This window comes from Symsagittifera roscoffensis, chromosome 3 (assembly GCF_963678635.1).
Source record: "Symsagittifera roscoffensis chromosome 3, txSymRosc1.1, whole genome shotgun sequence".
In the NCBI taxonomy this organism is placed as follows: Eukaryota; Metazoa; Xenacoelomorpha; order Acoela; family Convolutidae; genus Symsagittifera; species Symsagittifera roscoffensis.
In genome coordinates, this window is record NC_087064.1 from 42189807 (window position 1) to 42212975 (window position 23169).

General features: G+C 32.9%; 2 protein-coding genes across 4 annotated transcripts in view; both read right to left on the bottom strand.

Annotated features, from left to right (window-relative positions):
* Window positions 1-1575: 1575 nt before the first annotated feature.
* Window positions 1576-16730, bottom strand: LOC134842600 (tetratricopeptide repeat protein 36-like). The gene is made up of 4 exons (XM_063859017.1): window positions 16704-16730; window positions 2643-2866; window positions 2253-2423; window positions 1576-1974 (listed from the first exon to the last, which is right to left on the bottom strand). The coding sequence occupies exons 2-4, from the start codon at window positions 2824-2826 to the stop codon at window positions 1757-1759; spliced, it is 573 nt and encodes a 190-aa protein (XP_063715087.1). The 5' UTR covers window positions 2827-2866; window positions 16704-16730; the 3' UTR covers window positions 1576-1756.
* LOC134842595 (abscission/NoCut checkpoint regulator-like) overlaps window positions 7567-23169 on the bottom strand; it is a 59180-nt gene continuing 43577 nt past the window's right edge. For 2 of the 3 annotated variants that reach the window (XM_063859008.1, XM_063859009.1), the window contains 3 exons: window positions 10412-10697; window positions 8527-8604; window positions 7567-7974 (listed from right to left, as the gene is read on the bottom strand). In XM_063859008.1, coding sequence (XP_063715078.1) covers window positions 7777-7974; window positions 8527-8604; window positions 10412-10697 — 562 coding nt within the window. In that variant the 3' untranslated portion in view covers window positions 7567-7776. Of the gene's footprint in view, window positions 7975-8526; window positions 8605-10411; window positions 10698-23169 lie in introns of those variants that run through there. The other variant, XM_063859010.1, reaches the window with a different exon arrangement.

Sequence of the window (23169 nt, forward strand, 5' to 3'; positions counted from 1 at the left end):
GTGTAAGCCTGCATGCTCACTTAATAGCTCGAAATTAAACCAAAAATGTAAAATTTCAAACCGATTTTTCTCGACAGAGAAAAAAAATTTCAAAAATTTTTGATGTCGTTCCAATCACGATCAAAAGAGCTTAAATATCATATATCACTAGACCCGTTCCGATAATTTTTTGTGGTATTTGATTTTGCGAGAAAAGAAAGAAAAAAACTAAAGCACTCGAATATAAAGTTTCTGTCCATTTTTCAAATGGCCGGAACAAAAAAAGGATAGCCGCTTACTGTTCCGACCATAATCTTAAAAAACAAGATAAAATTCAAGCTAGTGAGGATTTCTGAGATATGTGATAATATGACCGAACGAAAAAATAGAACTTAGGAAAATTCGATATTCAGAGTAAAATAGGCAAATTCGAAATTGACTAAAAAAACTTAGAAAATGACTAAAATAAACAAAAAATTTCTTTTTTTTTTTAATTTTTGAAGTTTTTAATTCCGAAAATAGCTCTAACAAACTCCAAAAACTAGCTTTCCACGAGTAAAACTAAATTTTCAAGACTTAAATTTAAAAAAGGATAAATAGGCTATTGTAAGCCTGCACGCTCCCTTTATTCGGTCGAATTTTACAAAATTAATCCAAAATATCAAACCGCTTTAATTTCGGCATGTTCGACAGTCATAGTAATATAGGCAAAATGGTCTACAATTTTTGTAGAAAAATGACTAGAAAACAAAAAAAATATAAAATGGCACTTGAGTTCACGGGGAAAACAAAAAAATAAAAAACTAAAACGCACCCGAATACAAAGTTTCTTCACATTTTTCATTTGGTCGGAACAACAAGACTAGCAATTGCTGTGCAAGTACCACATGTTACGACCACATTAAAAAAAAACATTTCTTTTGGTAAAATCCTGTGTTGTTAAACGTGTAGAGAGAAAAACTTCGGGATTTTTTTTTTCAGGTAACCTTGTTAGAGACTTAAGCTGGGAAGGTGACATATGAAACGGCTCGTTTCCAATTACTCTCCTCCCTTTTCAAAAATTTGATTTTTTTTCCGAAAACTTGATTCGCGGAAGCTAACTTAAATTGAACCTGAAGATTTAAACTGTTTCAAAACGTTTGAACAAGAACAAGTGAACAATTTCTTTTTTTATTTTTGTACCTGTAACTTGCCGTATGAACAGTTTTTGAACAGTTTTTTTTGTTATAATTCTACAAGGGGGACTGAAAACCACTTTTTCCGAAAAAATCATCGCGAACTTTTAAAGAGTCTGAACTACGTTCAGTGACTCTTAACCAATAATTATACAATTTATAGGCACCATCGCTACCAGAGTGCCACAATGTCATACGAATCGGCGACTAAAAAGCAAAAGCTTAAAACGGTTTTCTCGGTACTGAAAAAAAACTTTGGAACATTGTAAATGTCATTCGAATATAGTCGAAACAAAAACGCTTGTTAATCGCACATTTAATCAAACTGAACAAGGAAAATCAAAAGACAATAAAATCCGTTCGCTATATTGTAACTGAAGCGTCATTAGAATTGAATTCTCTTCTTTTGAGAAAAACTAAGTTTCAAACCAAAAACAATTTTTCACAAATGAAAAACCTGAGATATGTTTTACAAAACGTTCTATCTAAATTAAATAAATTCATTTCTTTACAATTCCCGAGATCATTTCAAATAAGCCTTGATATTTTAACTGAAAGCATTGTCATGATCACACAAAATTGATGAGATGGAAGCCCGTAAGCTACGAGTACATCTGTTCTCCATCGACGCACTTCTGCAGCATTACTGTTAACATGTCATTGCAGAGTGCTGCATACGGGTTCAACTGGACAACGAGTTTCTTCGCGATTGGATTTCCGAGAGCTGCAGCTTCTTCCAAATCTTTCAGGAATAGATCATCATGGCCTTCAAATCGATGCAGACATCCTCGCTGTGTTAGAGCCAGAGCAGCAACAGCTCCTGCAAAAATCAATTATTATTCAATATGATTTGTAAGAGTTACAAGCTAAACAAGATCAGAATATCATTTAGGCTCATAGGTTAAAGATTCAAAGCGTAGTTTGGTGACAACTCAGTATATACTATTTGTCATGATAAATTTAGGCACCTGGAAACAATTCTGCAAGAAGAACGACTCCTTTCCAAGCAAATTAAAAGAAGTGAAATAGACTATAAAGCAGTGAATTTACGGTTTGGTGCAAACTATATTTCCTATATGGACTGATAAATTAACTTACCCTTGCCCTTTGATATCCCAATAGCACAGTTCAGGTCTTCTAGCGCCCCTTCCCTATCTTGCAGCAGCTGTTTGATCTGAGCTCTGTTGTTGTAAGCTGAGGCGTAGTCCTTGTGGTCGCAGATTATGTCGTTTAGAGTCTTCAAGGCATCATTCAATTGACCTTCTTCAGCTGTATAACAGAAATTTTATTTGATTCCAAAAACGATTTCCTTTATCCTCATAAAATAATACGCTAAATAATAAAACGCTAAAAGGTGCTCATTACAAGCATCAAATTCAAAGACAACTATTTAACTTCCAAAAAAAAAACATTTTTTGACGTCTCCGAGAACTTTTTTTCTCAACTCTCAGAGAGAAACCTTGCGATGAAATATTTCCATAATCTCACCTTGTTTGATGGCTTCTCGTTCTCTATTCAAAAGTTCAAACAACCTCTCATCGCCCTCGTTGAAAGGCTTGCAAAACGAGCATGATTTATAGTTTTTAACTTCCGAATCCAGGCGTATAGAAGAACCAAACGGCTCGTTGGGATTGGTGATGGCATGTACAATAGCTTCGTCACTGTACAACATGTTGAAAGATAACTCAATGAAGCAAAACACAAATTCAACTGAAACCAAATATGTACTTGAATGGCCAGCAGTATCCCGAGAACGCAATAACACGCATATTAAGCTCTAAGGAGTTACCAGTTAAGGTCTTAACTGAAGAACAGCGATTAGAGGAGATACAAAGTAGATCTATCAGGCGTTACTCATTCTCAAGCATAATTTCGTATGCAGATCAAAACTTCGAAAATGAGGCTTGAAATAACCAATCAAAGAGAAGCAAAACTTACAAAGCATGAAATCGGATGAAAAACATCTGTTTCAATCGCAGTAAAGCCCAGACGTTCCGAATGTCCATATTTGAAAAAGACTCTCTTTCGCCAAACTTTAATGTTTACACCTAGTTGTGATTTCTAATGATCTGATTATAAACACAGAGGCGAAGCGGAGCGATACAATATAAAAAATATCAGTGCAAGCTAGCAGTCACGAACGAAAGCCACTAAGTACAAAAAAAAATAGAAAACAAAAATAAACTTCAAACTTGAAAAATCAAAAACTATTTGGAATCATGTTCAATTTGCGGAAAATGCGTCCAGAAACACAATCAACTGCAATTAATGAAAATTCAAAAAAATAACAAGCGGTAACTGAGCCAACGAAACTTTAAAAAATTTCCAGGGAACCGAATATACATTTGTTGTCATGAAAAACTTTGAATTATAAGACCTATTCTAAAATTTTTAGCATTTTGTGCGATCCGGAACGAAGCATAAAACTTAAGGTTCCTTTGAAAATACCCCAAATTAGGTCACTAAGCGAAAAAATAATAAGCCAAAATCATTAGAGACGAATAAGGTTTTAAGCGAAAAAAAAAATCAAAATCAGTCAAGGATTGTAAAATTTAAAATTGCAGGAGTAATTCAAAACACTGAACGCAACTATATGGAAAAATACGTATATCAAAAATCAGTTCTACGATAATGCAAATGAGTCGACAAAGTATAAGCAGACAAACTATAGGCCATTTTTTTGGAATGGAATTATTCCAGTATGAAAAAAAACATTCCTGGTCAGATTCGAGCAAACAACCTCTGGCGCCCTAGCGTATTCTCCACCTCCAAGCTAAGTACAGGACACGCATAGAAGTTTGAATTTATTATGAACCAAGATACAAGTGATTCAATTGAGTCTGTTAAACCAGTTAACCCGAAAAAAAATCAGGATTCCGCTTTGATAACGCTTGCTAATCGCAAGCGTAAACAGGGCAAAAACTAAATCAACAGTAATTGCGCATAGTGCAATGCCAGAAAAAAAAGTCAAAATTTGATAAGGACTGAAAAGGTTCACTAACCAAGTGATTCAACACGTAACCAAGTAGCATGCGAGCACAATCAAAATTATAGAGCCATAAAGTACTGATATTCTAGAAATCCCCCCTCTGCTGAAACACAAAATATAAAAAAAAATTGTGTTTTCCTTTCAAACGACGCAAAATTAGATCCTTAAACCGATCCAACATAAACTGAAACCATATTGGCCGAATAAAGCTTCTGAGCAAAAAATCAATAGGAGACAAACAAACAAAGTCAGGGGATAGTAACTTGCATGAATAAATCAAAAACGCTCCAAAATACAATGAAATTGCTTCTGCACAAGTAAGTTTCGTGATGTGCCAATCAAAGCGACAAAACATAGATGGCAAAAGTTAGTCAAAAGGCCGACAACTTCTTTGGAACAAGAAAATGTCGATTAAAAAAGGCCTGACCGGGTTCGAACATAGGTCCTTTGTCGTCATGAACTTGGACTTTGGATTTTATATCGATCAAGCTATCAAAAGATTCAAGCAATTTCAATATAAAAGTTCTTTACCTGAAATCTGAAGTCTATAATCTGATTTGATAGCCCTTGATAGTCATATGTGTAAATATAAGTTTTACAGAGAGGCAAAGTGCACTTCGAGGGAAAATGAATAAAAAAACAACAAATTTTAAAAAATAAATGACCTTTTTAGAATTGAACTTCAGTCCTCGGACATATTCAAGTTTCCGTGATGTCTTCTCTAAACAAATTCTTCTACTGACTCATAGAACTCTAAGACAATCGAGGCAGCGGCAAAAGAGCTTCAAAATGCACAAAAAGGCAAATACACAATTTCATCAAATAATTTGGAATAAAATACCACACTACCAAACTCAAGACAACCACACTAAATTACTGAATTGAAAAGTTTTTTTATCGTACTGAATGAAACAAACAGTTAACTTATGTTCATTCGATGAATTAAAAATGCATCAACTGCGTTAATTAACTAGTAGTCTTGTAGTATTATACTACCCTTCAGGTACCTGATGAGAAGAAAAGTCCAGAAACACAGATGAGTCCTGTAAACAAAATTATTTACAGGAAGAAAAGTCTACTACCTGATTCCAAAACCCTTGCTTATCGGGAAGGTAATTACTACAAGAAAAATTTCAGCAAAATTTTGCTGTTTTTCATTAGAAAAAAAGGGTTTTCAAACTCACACACACTCTAACAACTATGCAGAAATTGACATTTCCGAAATAGCTCAAAAACAACGTCTCTAAATTAGCAAATAAAAACACTGGAACAAAAAAGAAAAAAAAACAACCATTAAGTACAAAAAAATATGTATTTTGAAAAAATTGAGAAAATTACGATAATATCCAAAATGTAATTATTTATAATGTGCGAATTATACACAACCAATTTTCTTGTGAAAGGAAGTTGAATTTATTTAATGAATTTGTAATTAAAATAACAGTGAACATTAAAGTCGATAAATTTAGCAAAAAATCTTATCAAAAAAATCGAAAAAAAAAGAGTTTATATTTGACACAGACGCGAAGCTAAGCTTCGCACCACTTGCGATACGACACAAACGTAAAAAAAAACATAAGTTTATGCACATAATGAAAAAAAAATTGGCGAACCAAAATTTTCGTAAAGCTTGAGGTACCTCTTTGATATTGAATGAATTTGCTATACTGGTGCGGGTCGAAAAAAGTGATTTCAAAAAGTGGACTTGCCCAAAACCTTAGTTATTTATCAACTAAAATAAATGAGACGAGCAAAAAATTTCGAGACAATCAACTTTTTCAGCGACATATCATTTCTTTTACAAAAAACTAAGGATTCGCCGCTTTTGCAGGAAACATTATCGCAACAGGTTTTCAATTAAAATTTTTTTAAATCTCAGATTTGTTTTTGTAAGTTTTAAGAAAATTCAAAAAGTTCGAAGATTGCCGCAGAAAAGTAAAATGTTATACTCTGCATATAAGTCATATGGCTTGTAATAAATTCATGACGTCACCTGGTGAACATGCGAAAAAAAAACGATTTTTTGGGAAAAAGCCTAGTACCCGGTTGCAATACACTTGCTATCGCAAAAGCAATTATGTCCTCGAAAAAAGTGAGCCCAGGAAAAAAAGCTATTTCGTTTAATTCGATTTTGAATTGAAAGCATGATTTATATTGTTCTGACCATCAAACTTCAGGACGAACTTTAATTTTATTTTTTGCTTTCACAAAAAATCTGACACTTAAAGTAAACAAAAAACATAACACTGAATCTCATGAAAATTTAGGGGGAAACAACTTGAATTTTCTGAGCGATACGATCGCTAAGAGCCTCTGTTCATCTTCTCGTGAGTAAAACTGATTTTTTCTTATAACGACCCAAAATTAAACAAAAAAGGACCAAAAAAACTTTGCAGCGATTACAGTGTAGAAAAATAAGAGATTACGAAGTCAAGGGAAGTAAAATTACGAATTACTCATAATTAAATCAATCACTAAAAACAACATTAAAGAAAAAAGCGCGTAGCAAAAAAAAACGCTTTTGATTACAAGATTGGTCAACTAAGCCGAAAAAAGAGAAAGATAAGCAAACAAAAATTTGGCCGACAGATTGTCGAGGTTTCAAAAACAAGTCCTGGTCAGATTTGAACGCAGGACCTTTGCCAACCCAGGTTTATTCGTTACCTCCAGGCTAAGTGGGCCGAGAACGCTAAAAAATTGAATTAATTATGAAAAAAGGTACCCGAAGAGAAGAAAATTCCAGAAACACAGATGAGTCCTGTAAACAAAATTATTTACAGGAAGAAAAGTCTACTACCTGATTCCAAAACCCTTGCTTATCGGAAATATATATATTTTTTCAATTTTCTCCATGCGCCATATATTTTCTCCATATATCATTTAGAGAAAATCCGAGTTCCGAGATATTAAGAAATGGGATTTGAATAGTTACTTTCTTGTGGCTCAGAAAAAAATTACCATGAGATCTTTTCAAACCATTATCGATATATCAAAAAAAGCAACGAAAATTTTTGGAACTCAATTACTTGTAGCATTACGGCAACAAAAATTTTAAAATATTTTTGGATGAAGTAAAAATTGCTACAATCATAATAAAACCCATACAGTGGCAACGTTAGCCCTCACAAATAAGCAGACCTACAATAGCCCGACGCGTAATTATTTTGCAGCAAAAAAATCAGATTCTAAAAAATCCGGATTCGAACCATTGGCTTTTGTCTGATAAAGTATGAGGTTACCGATGCTCCAAACTGGTAAAACTAGTAGCTGAAACCTGATATGCTAATCAAGCAAAATGAGGATTCCAGAAAAGTCCTGAGAACATTTATTTAGGAAAAAGTTTCCGGTTGCAGTTACCTTGCTAATCGCAGGGGCAATAACATCCGCGCTGCCTGCTTGCATATCTATGAAGAGTATGCCCAGTTAAAAAAACTGTCCAAGTTATGAATTAGAGTTCAAAAATTGAAACTAAATTTAATTTATCTACTATTAGCCGTGAAAACTTAGTGGTGTAGAGTTTCTAATCGGTTTTCATGATTGATAATGGTTAATTTATACATAAAATTCCATCATTTTATTTCACACTTTCTGCATGTCTCTTCTGGGCGCTGAAACATCTGATTGAAAATCATTTCATTTGGAGTACTTGACAGTGCGATGGTGTCTCATGTCTGAGTCTGAGTGATCTTCTTTGAAGCAGCGCGAACAATAAAGAGCCCCTTCGCACTCTTCGTCCACGCACCTCAACTGAGCATTACCATTGCATATCACACACCACGGCAACTCACTATCTTCATTGTCACTACTCGGACCCCTTAATGTTGACTGGGGCTGAAAACATGATATTTCAAACAATATTGTGGCATGAGTAAAAAATACCATTTGAAAAAGATGGTAACGCTCTTGTCACAATTAATACATAGCCAACAATAAGTTGGAAAAGAGTCAATGAACGCAAGAAAACAGAACAAATTATTTACTTACTTAATTTTACTTAATTTCATACAAAGGCAGTGAATGAACTTATAGCTCAAAAAATTATGATTGACACTTTTTTATTGTAATAATCCAAATTTAGAAAGCGTTTCGTGACTTTTACGATCAAGCGTTTCGTGTCCTTTACGATCAAGCGTTTCTTGACCTTAACACGTTTGCTGTTCGAGTTTGGTGTTTGCCTTCTTTTATTAAAAGAAATGAACTGAACTTGAAAATAGTCAAACCCCGGAAACTCAAATTTAAGCGTGATTCAACTCCAATACTTTTACCAAGAAATAAACAAAAAAACACCCAGACATAAAAGTCTTCACTACAATCATGACTCTTGAAATAACATCAAGCTCAGTTTTGATCACAAGCTTCAAACTTGATTGACCAAAAACTCACAGGTCTGGAAGAAGAATCGGAAGGAATGTCCGGAAGTCTGCAGCCGAGATGTTGTTCGAGTCTATCCTCCTCCAAAATCTAGACAACAAAAGGTGAAAATAGTAAAGTAACTCTAACACAGAAGCGAAGCTGCGCTCTGTGTTAGAGTTACTCTGTGTTAGTAAAGTATCTCTAAACAGGCAAAACAAAGTGAAATAAGGAAAAAATTAAAAATGCACCTAGCAAAAAATTTAGGAGTACAACGATCTCACATCTGCTCTACGACCGCTTGTAAATTTACCAACACTTGTCACCAAGAAAGCAGCTAGTTTCCATCAATAGCCAATGTTATACTGCTAAATTTGACCAAAAAAACTATTTAAATGTTCCGGACTTGAATATCTGCCCTGTTGATTAGAAGTCACACGTCTTCGCATCAGCGCCACGGTCGCTTTGAAGTAAGCCAGTGGCCAAGCTTAAGCTGGATCTATATCTTCTAATATTTTTTAAACATACTGTATTTTCAAAAAATTTCTAAAAATGGGCTTTACGCTAAACCCTAGTAATTCTCTGCTTAAGTATGGGATTAACCGCTTGATTAATGAAGCAAACTACTTCTCTCTCTTCCAATTGAACTCTTTATCTCAGATTTAACAAGGTAGTTTTCGAAAAAAAAAAGTGAAAAAGATTCCAAAAATCGATCAAAAATCAACTTTTCCAATATCCATAAGTTTTCTCTAGTAAACCATGGAAATAACCTCTGTTTTCCAGATCCCGATTTTGAGATTGGAAAATTCCGCACCCTGAATTTTTAGATTGAACCCTTTTTTATCAGATTTAGCTAGTAGTTTTCGAGAAAAGTGACCAAATTTCTAAATAAAAAACGGTAAAAAAAGGATTTTTTTTCTGAAATCCACATCAGCTTTTCTAAATAAACAAGGTAGAAAAGATTACGCAAAAAAAACTAATCATCTTGTTTGTTTTATTGAACTGTCAACCTCAGAATCATCAGGTTATATTTTGAAAAAATAAATTTCCAAAAAGCAGGCAAAATTTCTAAAATGGACAGCTTGAGGCCATATTTTTTTCAAAGCGCAGGGCATAGCCACTTGCGAAAGCAAAATTTTCTTGAATCAGTTTTTTCTTACGGTTAGACTCTTAATTTGACAGGGTATTTTTGAAAAAGTCAAAAAAAATTTCAAAATAAACCGAAATGGACTGAAAGAAAATATCTTTTTTTTTCTACCGACTGTAGGGAAAAACCGCTGAGAAATTGGTTCTTGTGATTGAAACCGTCAACTCAAATTTCTGCATTTAATATTTGAGAAAGAGCAAATTTCAAAACAAACGGGCCAAAAATAGCCCTACTGAAACTTTCGAATGACGTAGAACGCGAGGTAAAATGAAAAGAGACCAGCGAAATAAGCAAGCACACAGAGCAGCTGGATTGCCCATTGGTACCTGCTCTTTGAAAATCGGTTCAATAATTTTTGAAGAAACATTAAACTTTCTGCGAAAAGTGCAAAAGCTTTGCAAAGAGTCGCAAAAAAAACAACAAAAAACATCAAATCCCATACATTTTCATCATACGTTTTTAATTTCAAACATCACCAAACTTTAGCCAAAAATAAAGCAGCAACGTACGCTTTTGATATTCTTTTAAATTGCCTATGCTTAAATAGGTTTATATATGATTAAATTGATCTATACCAAAAATGCCACCAAATCCGCACTTTTATTTGCGACTTGGGTATCTTCGTAATAATACACTACGCTTCGCTGGTTTAAAAACACATCTACATAGGGAAATTGAAGTTGACAAAAACGTATCTGGCAGTGATTCAAAACGAAGGAGTGATTCAATAAGAAAGAAAACATGCATAAAAAATAAATGACTTCAGTTGACCTTGGCAATTAGTTTTTTTGTTGCCGTTTCTTCATCATCTTCCTCATCTTCAGATTGCTGTTCATCTTTTTTCCTGCTTGCTTCTCTGACCTGTTTTATCAAATCGTCCGGAGTTTCTGCTGCTGTTGTCGCCATTGCTTGTGGATGAGGTATCTCGAATGAAGCGGACTTGCCTTTGTCAACTTTCAGCTCACCCTGGATCTGGTTGATAAGGTCGTCTGAGTTCTGCACGGGATCTGGTTGGAACAGGTGCTCACCGATACATGCGGATGGAGGATTTGAAATTCTAAAAATGCAACGATATCTTTCTTCGTTTTCCAGTTTACTTATTTAAAAATATGTATGTTTCTTTCAACGTCCACAAATACATGAAAAATTATTTAGAAATTATCGTAAGAACCGAAAGGGAAAGATTTCAAGATCAGTTTCCTTTTTGGTACGTTCATCGTCCTGGCAATATTTTCGAAATTTGTTTGTTTTGTATTCACTTCTTTTGGTTTTGGGACAAACAGGATGTAGTGCGCATTTTCATCATTCGTTTTCCAAAAGATATAACACGATTTTGATCTCAATTATTCTTCCGACTACTCAAAAAAGAAAAACACAAAAAGAGAAGCACAAAAAAATTGTGCTCGTGGTCGTTTTTTTCTCCAGACAAATTTCAATTTAATAACTAACAATTTACGACGGATTTATTAAACATCATTCGATGAGCTCAAATTTAAAAAGATATTTAACCTGTGTTTGTGAAGGTATGGCGGTTTAAAGATTGCCAATTAGGGCTAGCTCTATCTATTACATTTCGCGCTAGCTATTAATGCGTCAGCGAGATTTAATCCGTTCCAAATTGCATTCAGGTGAGCAGTTTTGCTATTTAATACTTTGCTATGAACAAGTTTTTTTGAAATTTTAATTAATCTGAAAGATTTTCTAAAGTAAACACTACTCCATAGACCTTAAAGACAGTCAGAACACTCATGGCTTTGCCCTGATACGAGCAGTCACGTTTTTTTTTTAGATCTGAATTCTTTCATTAGCCCACGCACATGCTACATGTTAATGTGGTCAGTACAAGCGTTGTAGAAAGTCTCCAATTCATTTGAGCTGAAATATGTACAGTAGTCGCGTAATCAATAGAATTTTACTAAGACTGTCGAATATTTCTAAAATTCACATTCTTTCATTACACCGCGCACCAAAAAAAAAACGACATGAAGAACGAAAGAAAAAATTTATTTCTCCCAAATCATGTTTTTACACAATATCGTCAAACATCATAACAAACCAAAAGACCAAGGAGAGCATAGACGAAGGGCAATGTAAATACCCACAGAAAGTCTAACCTTGAAAGTAAAGTTTAAAAAAAACTTCTTGATTTAAAAAAAATCTTAGTAAATTATTTTTTGAGAACTATTATTTTTTTACTTTAATTATTTAGGTTAACAAATTTCTGTTATTTTACAGTATATCAAGACTAGCTTAACGGCTACACTATGTAATCGTCTCGCCTTGAATTCAGTCTTATGTTATTGATATTATAAAAAACGAAAGAAGAAAAAACTATTTAGTTAATTTTTTTTCGAAAAATTCTTATTATCAATCAATTTGAAATCCGAGTTAAAATGATATCGTAACTTACAATCTCGGCATTTTCAAACCAAGACGAGAGCTCAAAACGTCTTGTAAAGTGTCACTATAAAAAAAATGAAATTATTGAAAACTCACTCAAATTTCACAGAGTGCATTTTCTCGAAAACTGAGAAGAATTAGACAGCCATATTTTCAAGATAGATTCGCAACTTCAAATCAGCTTCTGATAACATTAAATCAAAAGTGTCGATTTTTCTCTTTTTATGGGAAAAATTTATGAAATATTCTTTGCACAAGATCAAAATTGCCAAGTATGTAATTATCCTTAAACTTATGAACTCACAAAACTCTTTCTTTATTGGACATAAACCCAATTTTTTGAGGAAGTAGATTATTGACAACTACTTATTTGAATAACTTGGAACCTCTATATGCCAATGAGCATGAGTTTCTCTTATTGTTACAAAATGGCAGATCAAATGTATGAGAACTCGATTTTCTTGTAGAAAAAACGTAAGTTTTTGATGAAAAAACCGAATTCAAAAAAAGGATGTCGGCTGTCGTTGATTCAAACAACAATAAAAAAAATGTTAGTAAATCATACACGTAGATCTCATGAGCACTAAGAATTTTTTTGTCAATAACTGTCTAAGAGATGCTTTCAAATTTTCTTTCGTTTTTCGTTGCATCATTAAAAGTTGATTCAATATTGCATAGCTTGTACCACCATAAACCATCGAGCCAAAACAAAACGTTAGTAAAATAAACAGGTATAGCTCATGAGCACTAAGAAGTTTATTGTCAATAACTGTTTGAGTGATGTTTTCAAAATTTCTTTTGAACTAAATTATTCTAGGAATTTTTCGTTGCATCATCAAAAGTTGTTTCAATATTGTATAGCTTGTACCAACGTATACTAACAATCCATGTTGCATTGTTGGCTTGACGTTAGAAATCAAGTATTTCAACAGCACTGATTTAGGAACAAAATGTCTCATTCTTGGCAGATCAAATGTACGAGAACTCGATTTTCTTGTAGAAAAAACGTAAGTTTTTGATGAAAAAACCGAATTCAAAAAAAGGATGTCGGCTGTCGTTGATTCAAACAACAATAAAAAAAAATGTTAGTAAATCATACACGTAGATCTCATGAGCACTAAGAATTTTTTTGTCAATAACTGTCTAAGAGATGCTTTCAAATTTTCTTTCGTTTTTCGTTGCATCATTAAAAGTTGATTCAATATTGCATAGCTTGTACCACCATAAACCATCGAGCCAAAACAAAACTTTAGTAAAACAAACAGGTATAGCTCATGAGCACTAAGAAGTTTACTGTCAACAACTGTTTGAGTGATGTTTTCAAAATTTCTTTTGAACTAAATTATTCTGAGATTTTTTCGTTGCATCATTAAAAATTGGTTCAATATTGTATAGCTTGTACCAACGTAAACTAACAATCCATGTTGCATTATTGGCTTGACATTAGAATTCAAGTATTTCAACAGCACTGATTTAGGAACAAAATGTCTCATTCTTGAAATGACTCCGCAATAACTGCCCATTTATGTTTTTACTTTTTGTATATGGTTGTGAAATGATAAGTTTGTATCAACTAAAACACCAAGATATTTGCAAACTACGCCAGGAATATAAACAAGGTTATTTAGTACTATATTGAGGTCAAAAGCATTACTTTTTATCAAAAACTAATTGAAGTACTTTTCATTAGAGTTTAACTTTAGTTTGTTGCAATTCAACCATGGAAAACTGTTGGAGCAGTCAAGCTTAAACTCTTTTAGGTTTGTACAGTTAGAGGCAACATTAGTATCATCAGCAAATAGAACGACAACATCGCTATTGCCTGCAAAATGCATATCATTGATATACATTAAAAACAGAAGGGGACCTAGGACCGCGCCCTGTGGAACAGCTGTGATGATAGGTAACCAATCAGATGGAGCACCATTGACGCACACACATTATGATTTTTCAGATAAGTAACTCTGAGACCAAATATTACATTTGCATCGAATCCCATAGTTTTCTAATTTAGATAAGATTTTGTGATCAGGCATTTTTCAAATCCTTTTTCAAATCAATGGCCTTTTTCAAATCAATGAAAAAACTGCACATTTTAAATTTTATCATGACCGAGCCTTAAGCGCTCAATCGATTCAGCTAAAGCATCTACTGAAGCATATTTTTGACGAACCCCAAATTTTTTTGACGAACCCCAAAAATTGTTCATAGAGCAAGCAAACTTTTCGAGGTAATTTTATAATCTAAAATACATTACCTTTTCAATAATTTTACTGCAGCTATTGAGCAAAGATATTGATTGGTAGTTGTTTAAATCGATTCTGAACTCAGATTTATAAGGAGGTACTACTTTTGAGCACTTAATTGAATTAGGAAACAATCTTATTTTGAAGGATAGACTAGCTATATACGTTAGGCAGGAAGCAACAATGAAACAAATCTTCAGTAATATGATCTTGCTTAATTCATCAATGCCGCAAGTTTGTTTCGGGTTCAAATTTTTGAAAGATACTGATTAATTCATGCAACGAACTTTCAGCAAAATACATTGACTGACTTGCACTTTCCAAAAAAAAATTAATATCAACAAATTCAATATCATCTGACAGCTTTGACCCAATTGTGGTAAAAAAAAATGATTGAAGGAATTAGCTATTAATAGCAGAAACTTTCGCGTTTTTTTCCGATATTTCACTTATAATTTTAAAAACTTGTCTCGAGTCTCCTATGCAATAATTGAGTTTATTGTAATAGAAATCTTTTTTGGTCTTTCTTAACAATATTTCGAAATTTTTTCGTTCGTGAATAAACCTATTCATTATAACGGTGTTATCTTTCCCACATTTCCATTCTTTATAATTTTATTTCTTTTAGCAATAGCATTTCTTAAACTTCTTTTGAACTATAGTGCATTTGCTTTTCTCTTCTTTATGGGCTTTATTTAAAAAATGAGCAAAACGTTGTAGTGTAGACAAGACATCTCTTAAAATCATCGTGAGCGATATCATTGTTGTCCAAGTTCACAATATGCGATTTTTCTAAATTGTTTTTAAGCTTTCTGAAAATTCGCGCTGCTATCTCTTTGTTTTAACCAAAACGACTTATCGCGATAGGAAAGGCTTGATAAGTCTCGCAAGCAATTTGTTTCAAATTTCAATAATATTGGACAATTCATTCTCAAGTATGTTCATTGTAGAAAAATCAATATTCCTTACTACAAAAAGGACAATGCACGTTTTTGCGCTGTTGCTGATTCTAGTGGCAGATTTGTTTAAGAGATCAAAACCATTGGCACTGATAGCATTTGAGTACGACGTACTCAGTTTTTTTTTAAGTGTATTGATGTTGAAATCCCCTGTTCCATTAATTGGTATACCTTCCCTAGGTGGTACATATGAGACTACAATGATAGGTCTTTTTCCTGCGAAATCGACAATAACAGCTATTGATTCAGGTAAACTAACCTCCAATTTGTCGACTAGAAAAATTTGATCATTCAATTGTATCATTGCTACTCCTCCTCTTGTATGTATATTATTGAATTTTATTTAGTTGAAACATGTTATTTTGTCGTTTCTATATTATCATTATCACTTAACTAGCTTTCTGTAAGACATAAAATATGTACTGGAGACTATTAAGAAGTGCTTTTATATCCTCATGGTGATTTTTTATAGAACGAACATTTGACAACAAAAATTAAATAGAAATAGCATTAGCACTCTTGAGCGACGAATAATAGTGAAATTTATGTTCCTTCATGACTTGATGATTGGTCAAAAACACTATTGAAATACGCCGCCACTTCAACAATTCGATAATTCAAAAACTTTCCTTCCTCGTAGAGACTTTGAATTCGATAAAGTCTTCCATCTTCGTTCCACGCAAAATGAAAGAATTCTTCTCTCATCCAGCAAGAGCTGATTCTGTTATCGTTTTTCATCATAGGAAGAAAATTTGCTCGAGTTCTTGATGTCTTCAAAAAATTTACAATCAGAAATTGGTCACTACGCATCAGATTTTTCTTTTTCTTAAAAGGTTAATTTATGCAATCCGCCGGGTGAACTTGAATATAATTGGTTTGACTCTGCCAGACTTTGTAGGAAGTCGCTGAGGTATAGATATATCTCTTTCATCTATACCAGCATCTATATTGCCTGTAATACTCAGAGCTTTGCTCAGAAATGTTTCCATTGGTTCTCTTTTTCCTTGTTCTAGTGTTTCGGCACCTCTAAAAAATTAACATTATCACGCCTGTTGTACATTTCTAATTGCTTTGCTTCACATTGGGCTTTTAGGTTGTTTCGCGTCTCCATTTGGTTCATGCCAAAGACAAAGATATCAAAACATCTTCTTTGATGCCAAGCCAATCACTGCCTGTTCGATTGTAGTTTGTTTTGAGCACGGTTGCGATTTCTTTCTTCATTTGATCAATGAAGGATGGCACTAGCTCTTTCATCGACATAGAAATAATATTTTTTTATCTTTTTGGTCAAACTGTCTTTATTTGCATATTCATCATCCTCCGTACATGGACTGCGACATATTTTCGATCTTTAATTGTCAGGTTTTGGGTTAGGGGTTTGATCATGAAACACTAGGGTTGGCACATCATGGGTTGCTGCATTGCATTTATCATTAGTCAAACTCATTAGCAGTCTAGATTTAATAAGTTTATCACAACAATTAGGCTAATGAAATTGAAACCAGGCAAACTTTTATGCAGCTTTTTCAAATTGTTTGTAACGTAAAAAATTCTGCCCAGCCACACAGTTAGAAAAGAGTCAATGAATCCAAGAAGAGAAAAAAACTGACTTTTTGAAAAATCTGAACTATCGAATTTTAGATAGATAAAAATATATATATATATATATATATATATATATATATATATATATATATACACTTAAGGCTCTCTGAACTTCCGAAACAATTTATGAGATCTTCCAAAGATATTTCCAGAACACTTTTTTGATTAAAGTCACAATTTGAGAAAACTGAATCAAAACGTGAAACTTGCATTCAATGAAATTATTGAAAACTCACTCAAATTTCACAGAGTGCATTTGCTCGAAAACAAAGAAGAATTAGACAGCCATATTTTCAGGATAGATTCGCAACTTCAAACCAGCTTCTGATATTATTTAATCAAAAGTGTCGATTTTTCTCTTTTTATGGGAAAAATTTACGAACTATTCTATGCACAAGATCATTATTGCCAAGTATGTAATTATCCTTAAACTTATGAACTCACTAAACTCTTTCTTTATTGGACATAAACCCAACTTTTTGAGGAAGTAGATTATTGAAAATTACTAGTTTTAATAACTTGGAACCTCTATATGCCAATGAGCATGACTATCTCTTATTGTTACAGAATGGCACATCAAATGTACGAGAACTCAATTTTCTTGTAGAATAAACGTAAGTTTTTGATGAAAAAAACTGAATTCAAAAAAAAAGATGTCGGCTGTCGTTGATTCAGACAACAATAAAAAAAATTTAGTAAATCATACACGTAGATCTCATGAAGAGTAAGAATTTTTTTGTCAATAACTGTCTTAGTGATGCTTTCGAATTTTCTTTCGTTTTTCGTTGCATCATTAACAGTTGGTTCAATATTGCATAGCTTGTACCACCATAAATCATCGAGCCAAAACAAAACTTTAGTAAAACAAACAGGTATAGCTCATGGGCACTAAGAATTTTATTGTCAATAACTGTTTGAGTGATGTTTTCAAAATTTCTTTTGAACTAAATTATTCTAGGAATTTTTCGTTGCATCATTAAAAGTTGGTTCAATAGTGTATAGCTTGTACCAACGCATACTAACAATCCAAATTGCATGGTTGGCACATCATGGGTTGCTGCATTGCATTTATCATTAGTCGAACTCATTAGCAGTCTAGATTTAATAAGTTTATCACAATTAGGCTAATGAAATTGAAACAAGGCAAACTTTTATGTAGCTTTTTCAAATTGTTTGTAACGTAACAAATTCTGCCCAGCCACACAGTTAGAAAAGAGTCAATGAATCCAAATAGAGAAAAAAACTTAATTTTTGAAAAATCTGAACTATCGAATTTCAGTTTGAGAAAACTGAATCAAAACGTGAAACTTGCATTCAATGAAATTATTGAAAACTCACTCAAATTTCAAAGAGTGCATTTGCTCGAAAACTAAGAAGAATTAGACAGCCACATTTTCAGGGTAGATTAGCAACTTCAAATCAGCTTCTGATACTATTTAATCAAAAGTGTCGATTTTTCTCTTTTTATGGGAAAAATTTACGAACTATTCTATGCACAAGATGATTATTGCCAATTATGTAATTATCCTTAAACTTATGAACTCACTAAACTCTTTCTTTATTGGACATAAACCCAACTTTTTGAGGAAGTAGATTATTGAAAATTACTAGTTTTAATAACTTGGAACCTCTATATGCCAATGAGCATGACTATCTCTTATTGTAACAGAATGGCAGATCAAATGTACGAGAACTCAATTTTCTTGTAGAATAAACGTAAGTTTTTGATGAAAAAAACTGAATTCAAAAAAAAAGATGTCGGTTGTCGTTGATTCAGACAACAATAAAAAAATTTTAGTAAACCATACACGTAGATCTCATGAGCAGTAAGAATTTTTTTGTCAATAACTGTCTTAGTGATGCTTTCAAATTTTCTTTCGTTTTTCGTTGCATCATTAAAAGTTGGTTCAATATTGCATAGCTTGTACCACCATAAATCATCGAGCTAAAACAAAACTTTAGTAAAACAAACAGGTATAGCTCATGGGCACTAAGAATTTTATTGTCAATAACTGTTTGAGTGATGTTTTCAAAATTTCTTTTGAACTAAATTATTCTAGGAATTTTTTTTTGCATCATTAAAAGTTGGTTCAATAGTGTATAGCTTGTACCAACGCATGGTAACAATCCAAATTGCATGGTTGGCTTGACGTTAGGGTTGGCACATCATGGGTTCCTGCATTGCATTTATCATTAGTCGAAGTCATTAGCAGTCTAGATTTAATAAGTTTATCACAACAATTAGGCTAATGAAATTGAAACCAGGCAAACTTTTATGCAGCTTTTTCAAATTGTTTGTAACGTAACAAATTCTACCCAGCCACACAGTTAGAAAAGAGTCAATGAATCCAATAAGAGAAAAAAACTGACTTTTTGAAAAATCTGAACTATCGAATTTTAGATAGATAAAAATATATATATATATATATATATATACACTTAAGGCTCTCTGAACTTCCGAAACAATTTATGAGATCTTCCAAAGATATTTCCAGAACACTTTTTTGATTAAAGTCACAATTTGAGAAAACTGAATCAAAACGTGAAACTTGCATTCAATGAAATTATTGAAAACTCACTCAAATTTCACAGAGTGCATTTGCTCGAAAACAAAGAAGAATTAGACGGCCATATTTCCAGGATAGATTCGCAACTTCAAACCAGCTTCTGATATTATTTAATCAAAAGTGTCGATTTTTCTCTTTTTATGGGAAAAATTTACGAACTATTCTATGCACAAGATCATTATTGCCAAGTATGTAATTATCCTTAAACTTATGAACTCACTAAACTCTTTCTTTATTGGACATAAACCCAACTTTTTGAGGAAGTAGATTATTGAAAATTACTAGTTTTAATAACTTGGAACCTCTATATGCCAATGAGCATGACTATCTCTTATTGTTACAGAATGGCAGATCAAATGTACGAGAAATCAATTTTCTTGTAGAATAAACGTAAGTTTTTGATGAAAAAAACTGAATTCAAAAAAAAAAAGATGTCGGTTGTCGTTGATTCAGACAACAAAAAAAAAATTTTTAGTAAATCATACACGTAGATCTCATGAGCAGTAAGAATTTTTTTGTCAATAACTGTCTTAGTGATGCTTTCAAATTTTCTTTCGTTTTTCGTTGCATCATTAAAAGTTGGTTCAATATTGCATAGCTTGTACCACCATAAATCATCGAGCTAAAACAAAACTTTAGTAAAACAAACAGGTATAGCTCATGGGCACTAAGAATTTTATTGTCAATAACTGTTTGAGTGATGTTTTCAAAATTTTTTTTGAACTAAATTATTCTAGGAATTTTTCGTTGCATCATTAAAAGTTGGTTCAATAGTGTATAGCTTGTACCAACGTATACTAACAATCCAAATTGCATGGTTGGCTTGACGTTAGAAATCAAGTATTTCAACAGCACTGATTTAGGAACAAAATGTCTCATTCTTGAAATGACTCCGCAATAACTGCCCATTTATGTTTTTATACTTTGTATATGGTTGTGAAATGATAAGTTTGTATCAACTAAAACACCAAGGTATTTGCAAACTACGCCAGGAACATAAACAGTGTTATTTAGGACTAGATTGAGGTCAAAAGCACTGCTTTTTATCAAAAACTAATTAAAGTAGTTTTCATTAGAGTTTAACTTTAGTTTGTTGCAATTCAACCATAGAAAACTATTGGAACAGTCAAGCTTAAACTCGTTTAGGTTTTTTCACTTAGAGGCAACATTAGTATCATCAGCAAATAGAACGACAACATCGCTATTGCCTGCAAAATGAATATCATTGATATACATTAAAAACAGAAGGGGACCAAGCACCGCGCCCTGTGGAACAGCTGTGATGATAGGTAACCAATCAGATGGAGCACCATTGACGCACACACATAATAATTTTTCAGATAAGTAACTCTGAGACCAAATATTACATTTGCATCGAATCCCATAGTTTTCTAATTTAGATAAAATTTTGTGATCAGGCATACCAAAGGCCTTTTTCAAATCAATGAAAAAACTGCATTTAAATTTTATCATGAACGAGCCTTAAGCGCTCAATCGATTCAGCTAAAGCATCTAATGAGGCATATTTTTGACGAACCCCAAATGTTTTTGACGAACCCCAAAAATTGTTCATAGAGCAAGCGAACTTTTCGAGGTAAGTGTATAATCTAAAATGCATTACCTTTTCAATAATTTTATTGCAGCTATTGAACAAAGATATTGATTGGTAGTTGTTTAAATCCATTCTAAATCCGCGTTTTTTTCCGATATTTCACTTACAATTTTAAAAACTTGTCTCGAGTCTCCTATCCAATTATTGAGTTTAATTTAATAGAAATCTTTTTTGGTCTTTCTTAACAATATTTCGATACTTTTTCGCTCGTGAATAAACCTATTCATTATAACGGTGTTATCTTTACCACATTTCCACAATTTATAGTTTTATTTCTTTTAGCAATAGCATTTCTTAAACTTCTATTGAACTATAGTGCATTTGCTTTTCTCTTCTTTATGGGCTTTATTTAAAAAAAGGAGCAAAACGTTGTAGTGTAGACAAGACATTTCTTAAAATCATCGTAAGCGAAATCATTGTTGTCCAAGTTCACAATATGCGATTTTTCTAAATTGTTTTTAAGCTTTCTAAAAAATCGCGCTTCTATCTTTTTGTTTTAACCAAAACGACTTATCGCGATAGGAAAGGCTTGATAAGTCTCGTAAGCAAATTGTTTCAAATTTCAATAATGTCGGACAATTCATTTTCAAGTATGTTCATTGTAGAAAAATCAATATTCCTTACTACAAAAAGGTCAATGCAAGTTTTTACGCTGTTGCTGATTCTAGTGGCAGATTTATTTAAGAGATCAAAACCATTGGCACTGATAGCATTTGAGTACGATGTACTCAGTTTTTTTTAAGTGTATTGATGTTGCAATCCCCTGTTCCATTAATTGGTATACCTTCGCTAGGTGGTACATATGAGACTACAATGATAGGTATTTTTCCTGCGAAATCGACAATAACAGCTATTGATTCATGTATACTAACCTCAAATTTGTCGACTAGAAAAATTTGATCATTCAATTGTATCATTGTTCCTCCTCCTCTTGTATGTATATTATTGAATTTTATTTAGTTGAAACATGTTATTTTGTACATTTCTATGTTATCATTATCACTTAACTAAGTTTCTGTAAGACATAAAATATGTACTGGAGACTATTAAGAAGTGCTTCTATATCCTCATGGTGATTTTTTATAAAACGAACATTTGACAACAAAAACTAAATAGAAATAGCATTAGCACTCTTGAGCGACGAATAATAGTGAAATTTATGTTCCTTCATGACTTGATGATCGGTCAAAAACACTATTGAAATACGCCGCCACTTCAACAATTTGATAATTCAAAAACTTTCCTCCCTCGTAGAGACTTTGAATTCGATAAAATCTTCCATCTTAGTTCCACGCAAAAGGAAAGAATTCTTCTCTCATCCAGCAAGAGCTGATTCTGTTATCGTTTTTCATCATAGGAAGAAAATTTGCTCGAGTTCTTGATGTCTTCAAAAAATTTACAATCAGAAATTGGTCACTACGCATCAGACTTTTCTTTTTCTTAAAAGGTTAATTTATGCAATCCGCTGTGTGAACTTGAATATAATTGGTTTGACTCTGCCAGATTTTCTAGGAAGTCGCTGAGGTATAGATATATCTCTTTCATCTATACCAGCATCTATATTGCCTGCAATACTCAGAGCTTTGCTCAGAGTTGTTTCCATTGGTTCTCTTTTTCCTTGTTCTAGTGTTTTGGCACCTCTAAAAACTTAACATTATCACGCCTGTTGTACATTTCTAATTGCTCTGCTTCACATTGGGCTTTTAGTTTGTTTCGCGTCTCCATTTGGTTCATGCCAGAAGACAAAGATATCAAAATATCTTCTTTGATGCCAAGCCAATCACTGCTTGTTCGATTGTAGTTTGTTTTGAGCATGGTTGCGATTTCTTTCTTCATTTGATCAATGATGGATGGCACTAGCTCTTTCATCGACATAGAAATAATATTTTTTTATCTTTTTGGTCAAACTGTCTTTATTTGCATATTCATCATCCTCCGTACATGGACTGCGACATATTTTCGATCTTTAATTGTCAGGTTTTGGGTTAGGGGTCTGATCATGAAACACTAGGGTTGGCAGATCATGGGTTGCTGCATTGCATTTATCATTAGTCGAACTCATTAGCAGTCTAGATTTAATAAGTTTATCACAACAATTAGGCTAATGAAATTGAAACCAGGCAAACTTTTATGCAGCTTT

What these genes read in the sequence shown, in the direction of transcription:
- LOC134842600 (XM_063859017.1), bottom strand. Translation starts at nt 2,826, where the DNA reads ATGTTGTACAGTGACGAAGCTATTGTACATGCCATCACCAATCCCAAC. An exon ending in ACGAGAAGCCATCAAACAAG is followed by an intron (nt 2,424 to 2,642) that starts GTGAGATTATGG and finishes TCTGTTATACAG; the next exon opens with CTGAAGAAGGTCAATTGAAT. An exon ending in TGGGATATCAAAGGGCAAGG is followed by an intron (nt 1,975 to 2,252) that starts GTAAGTTAATTT and finishes TGATTTTTGCAG; the next exon opens with GAGCTGTTGCTGCTCTGGCT.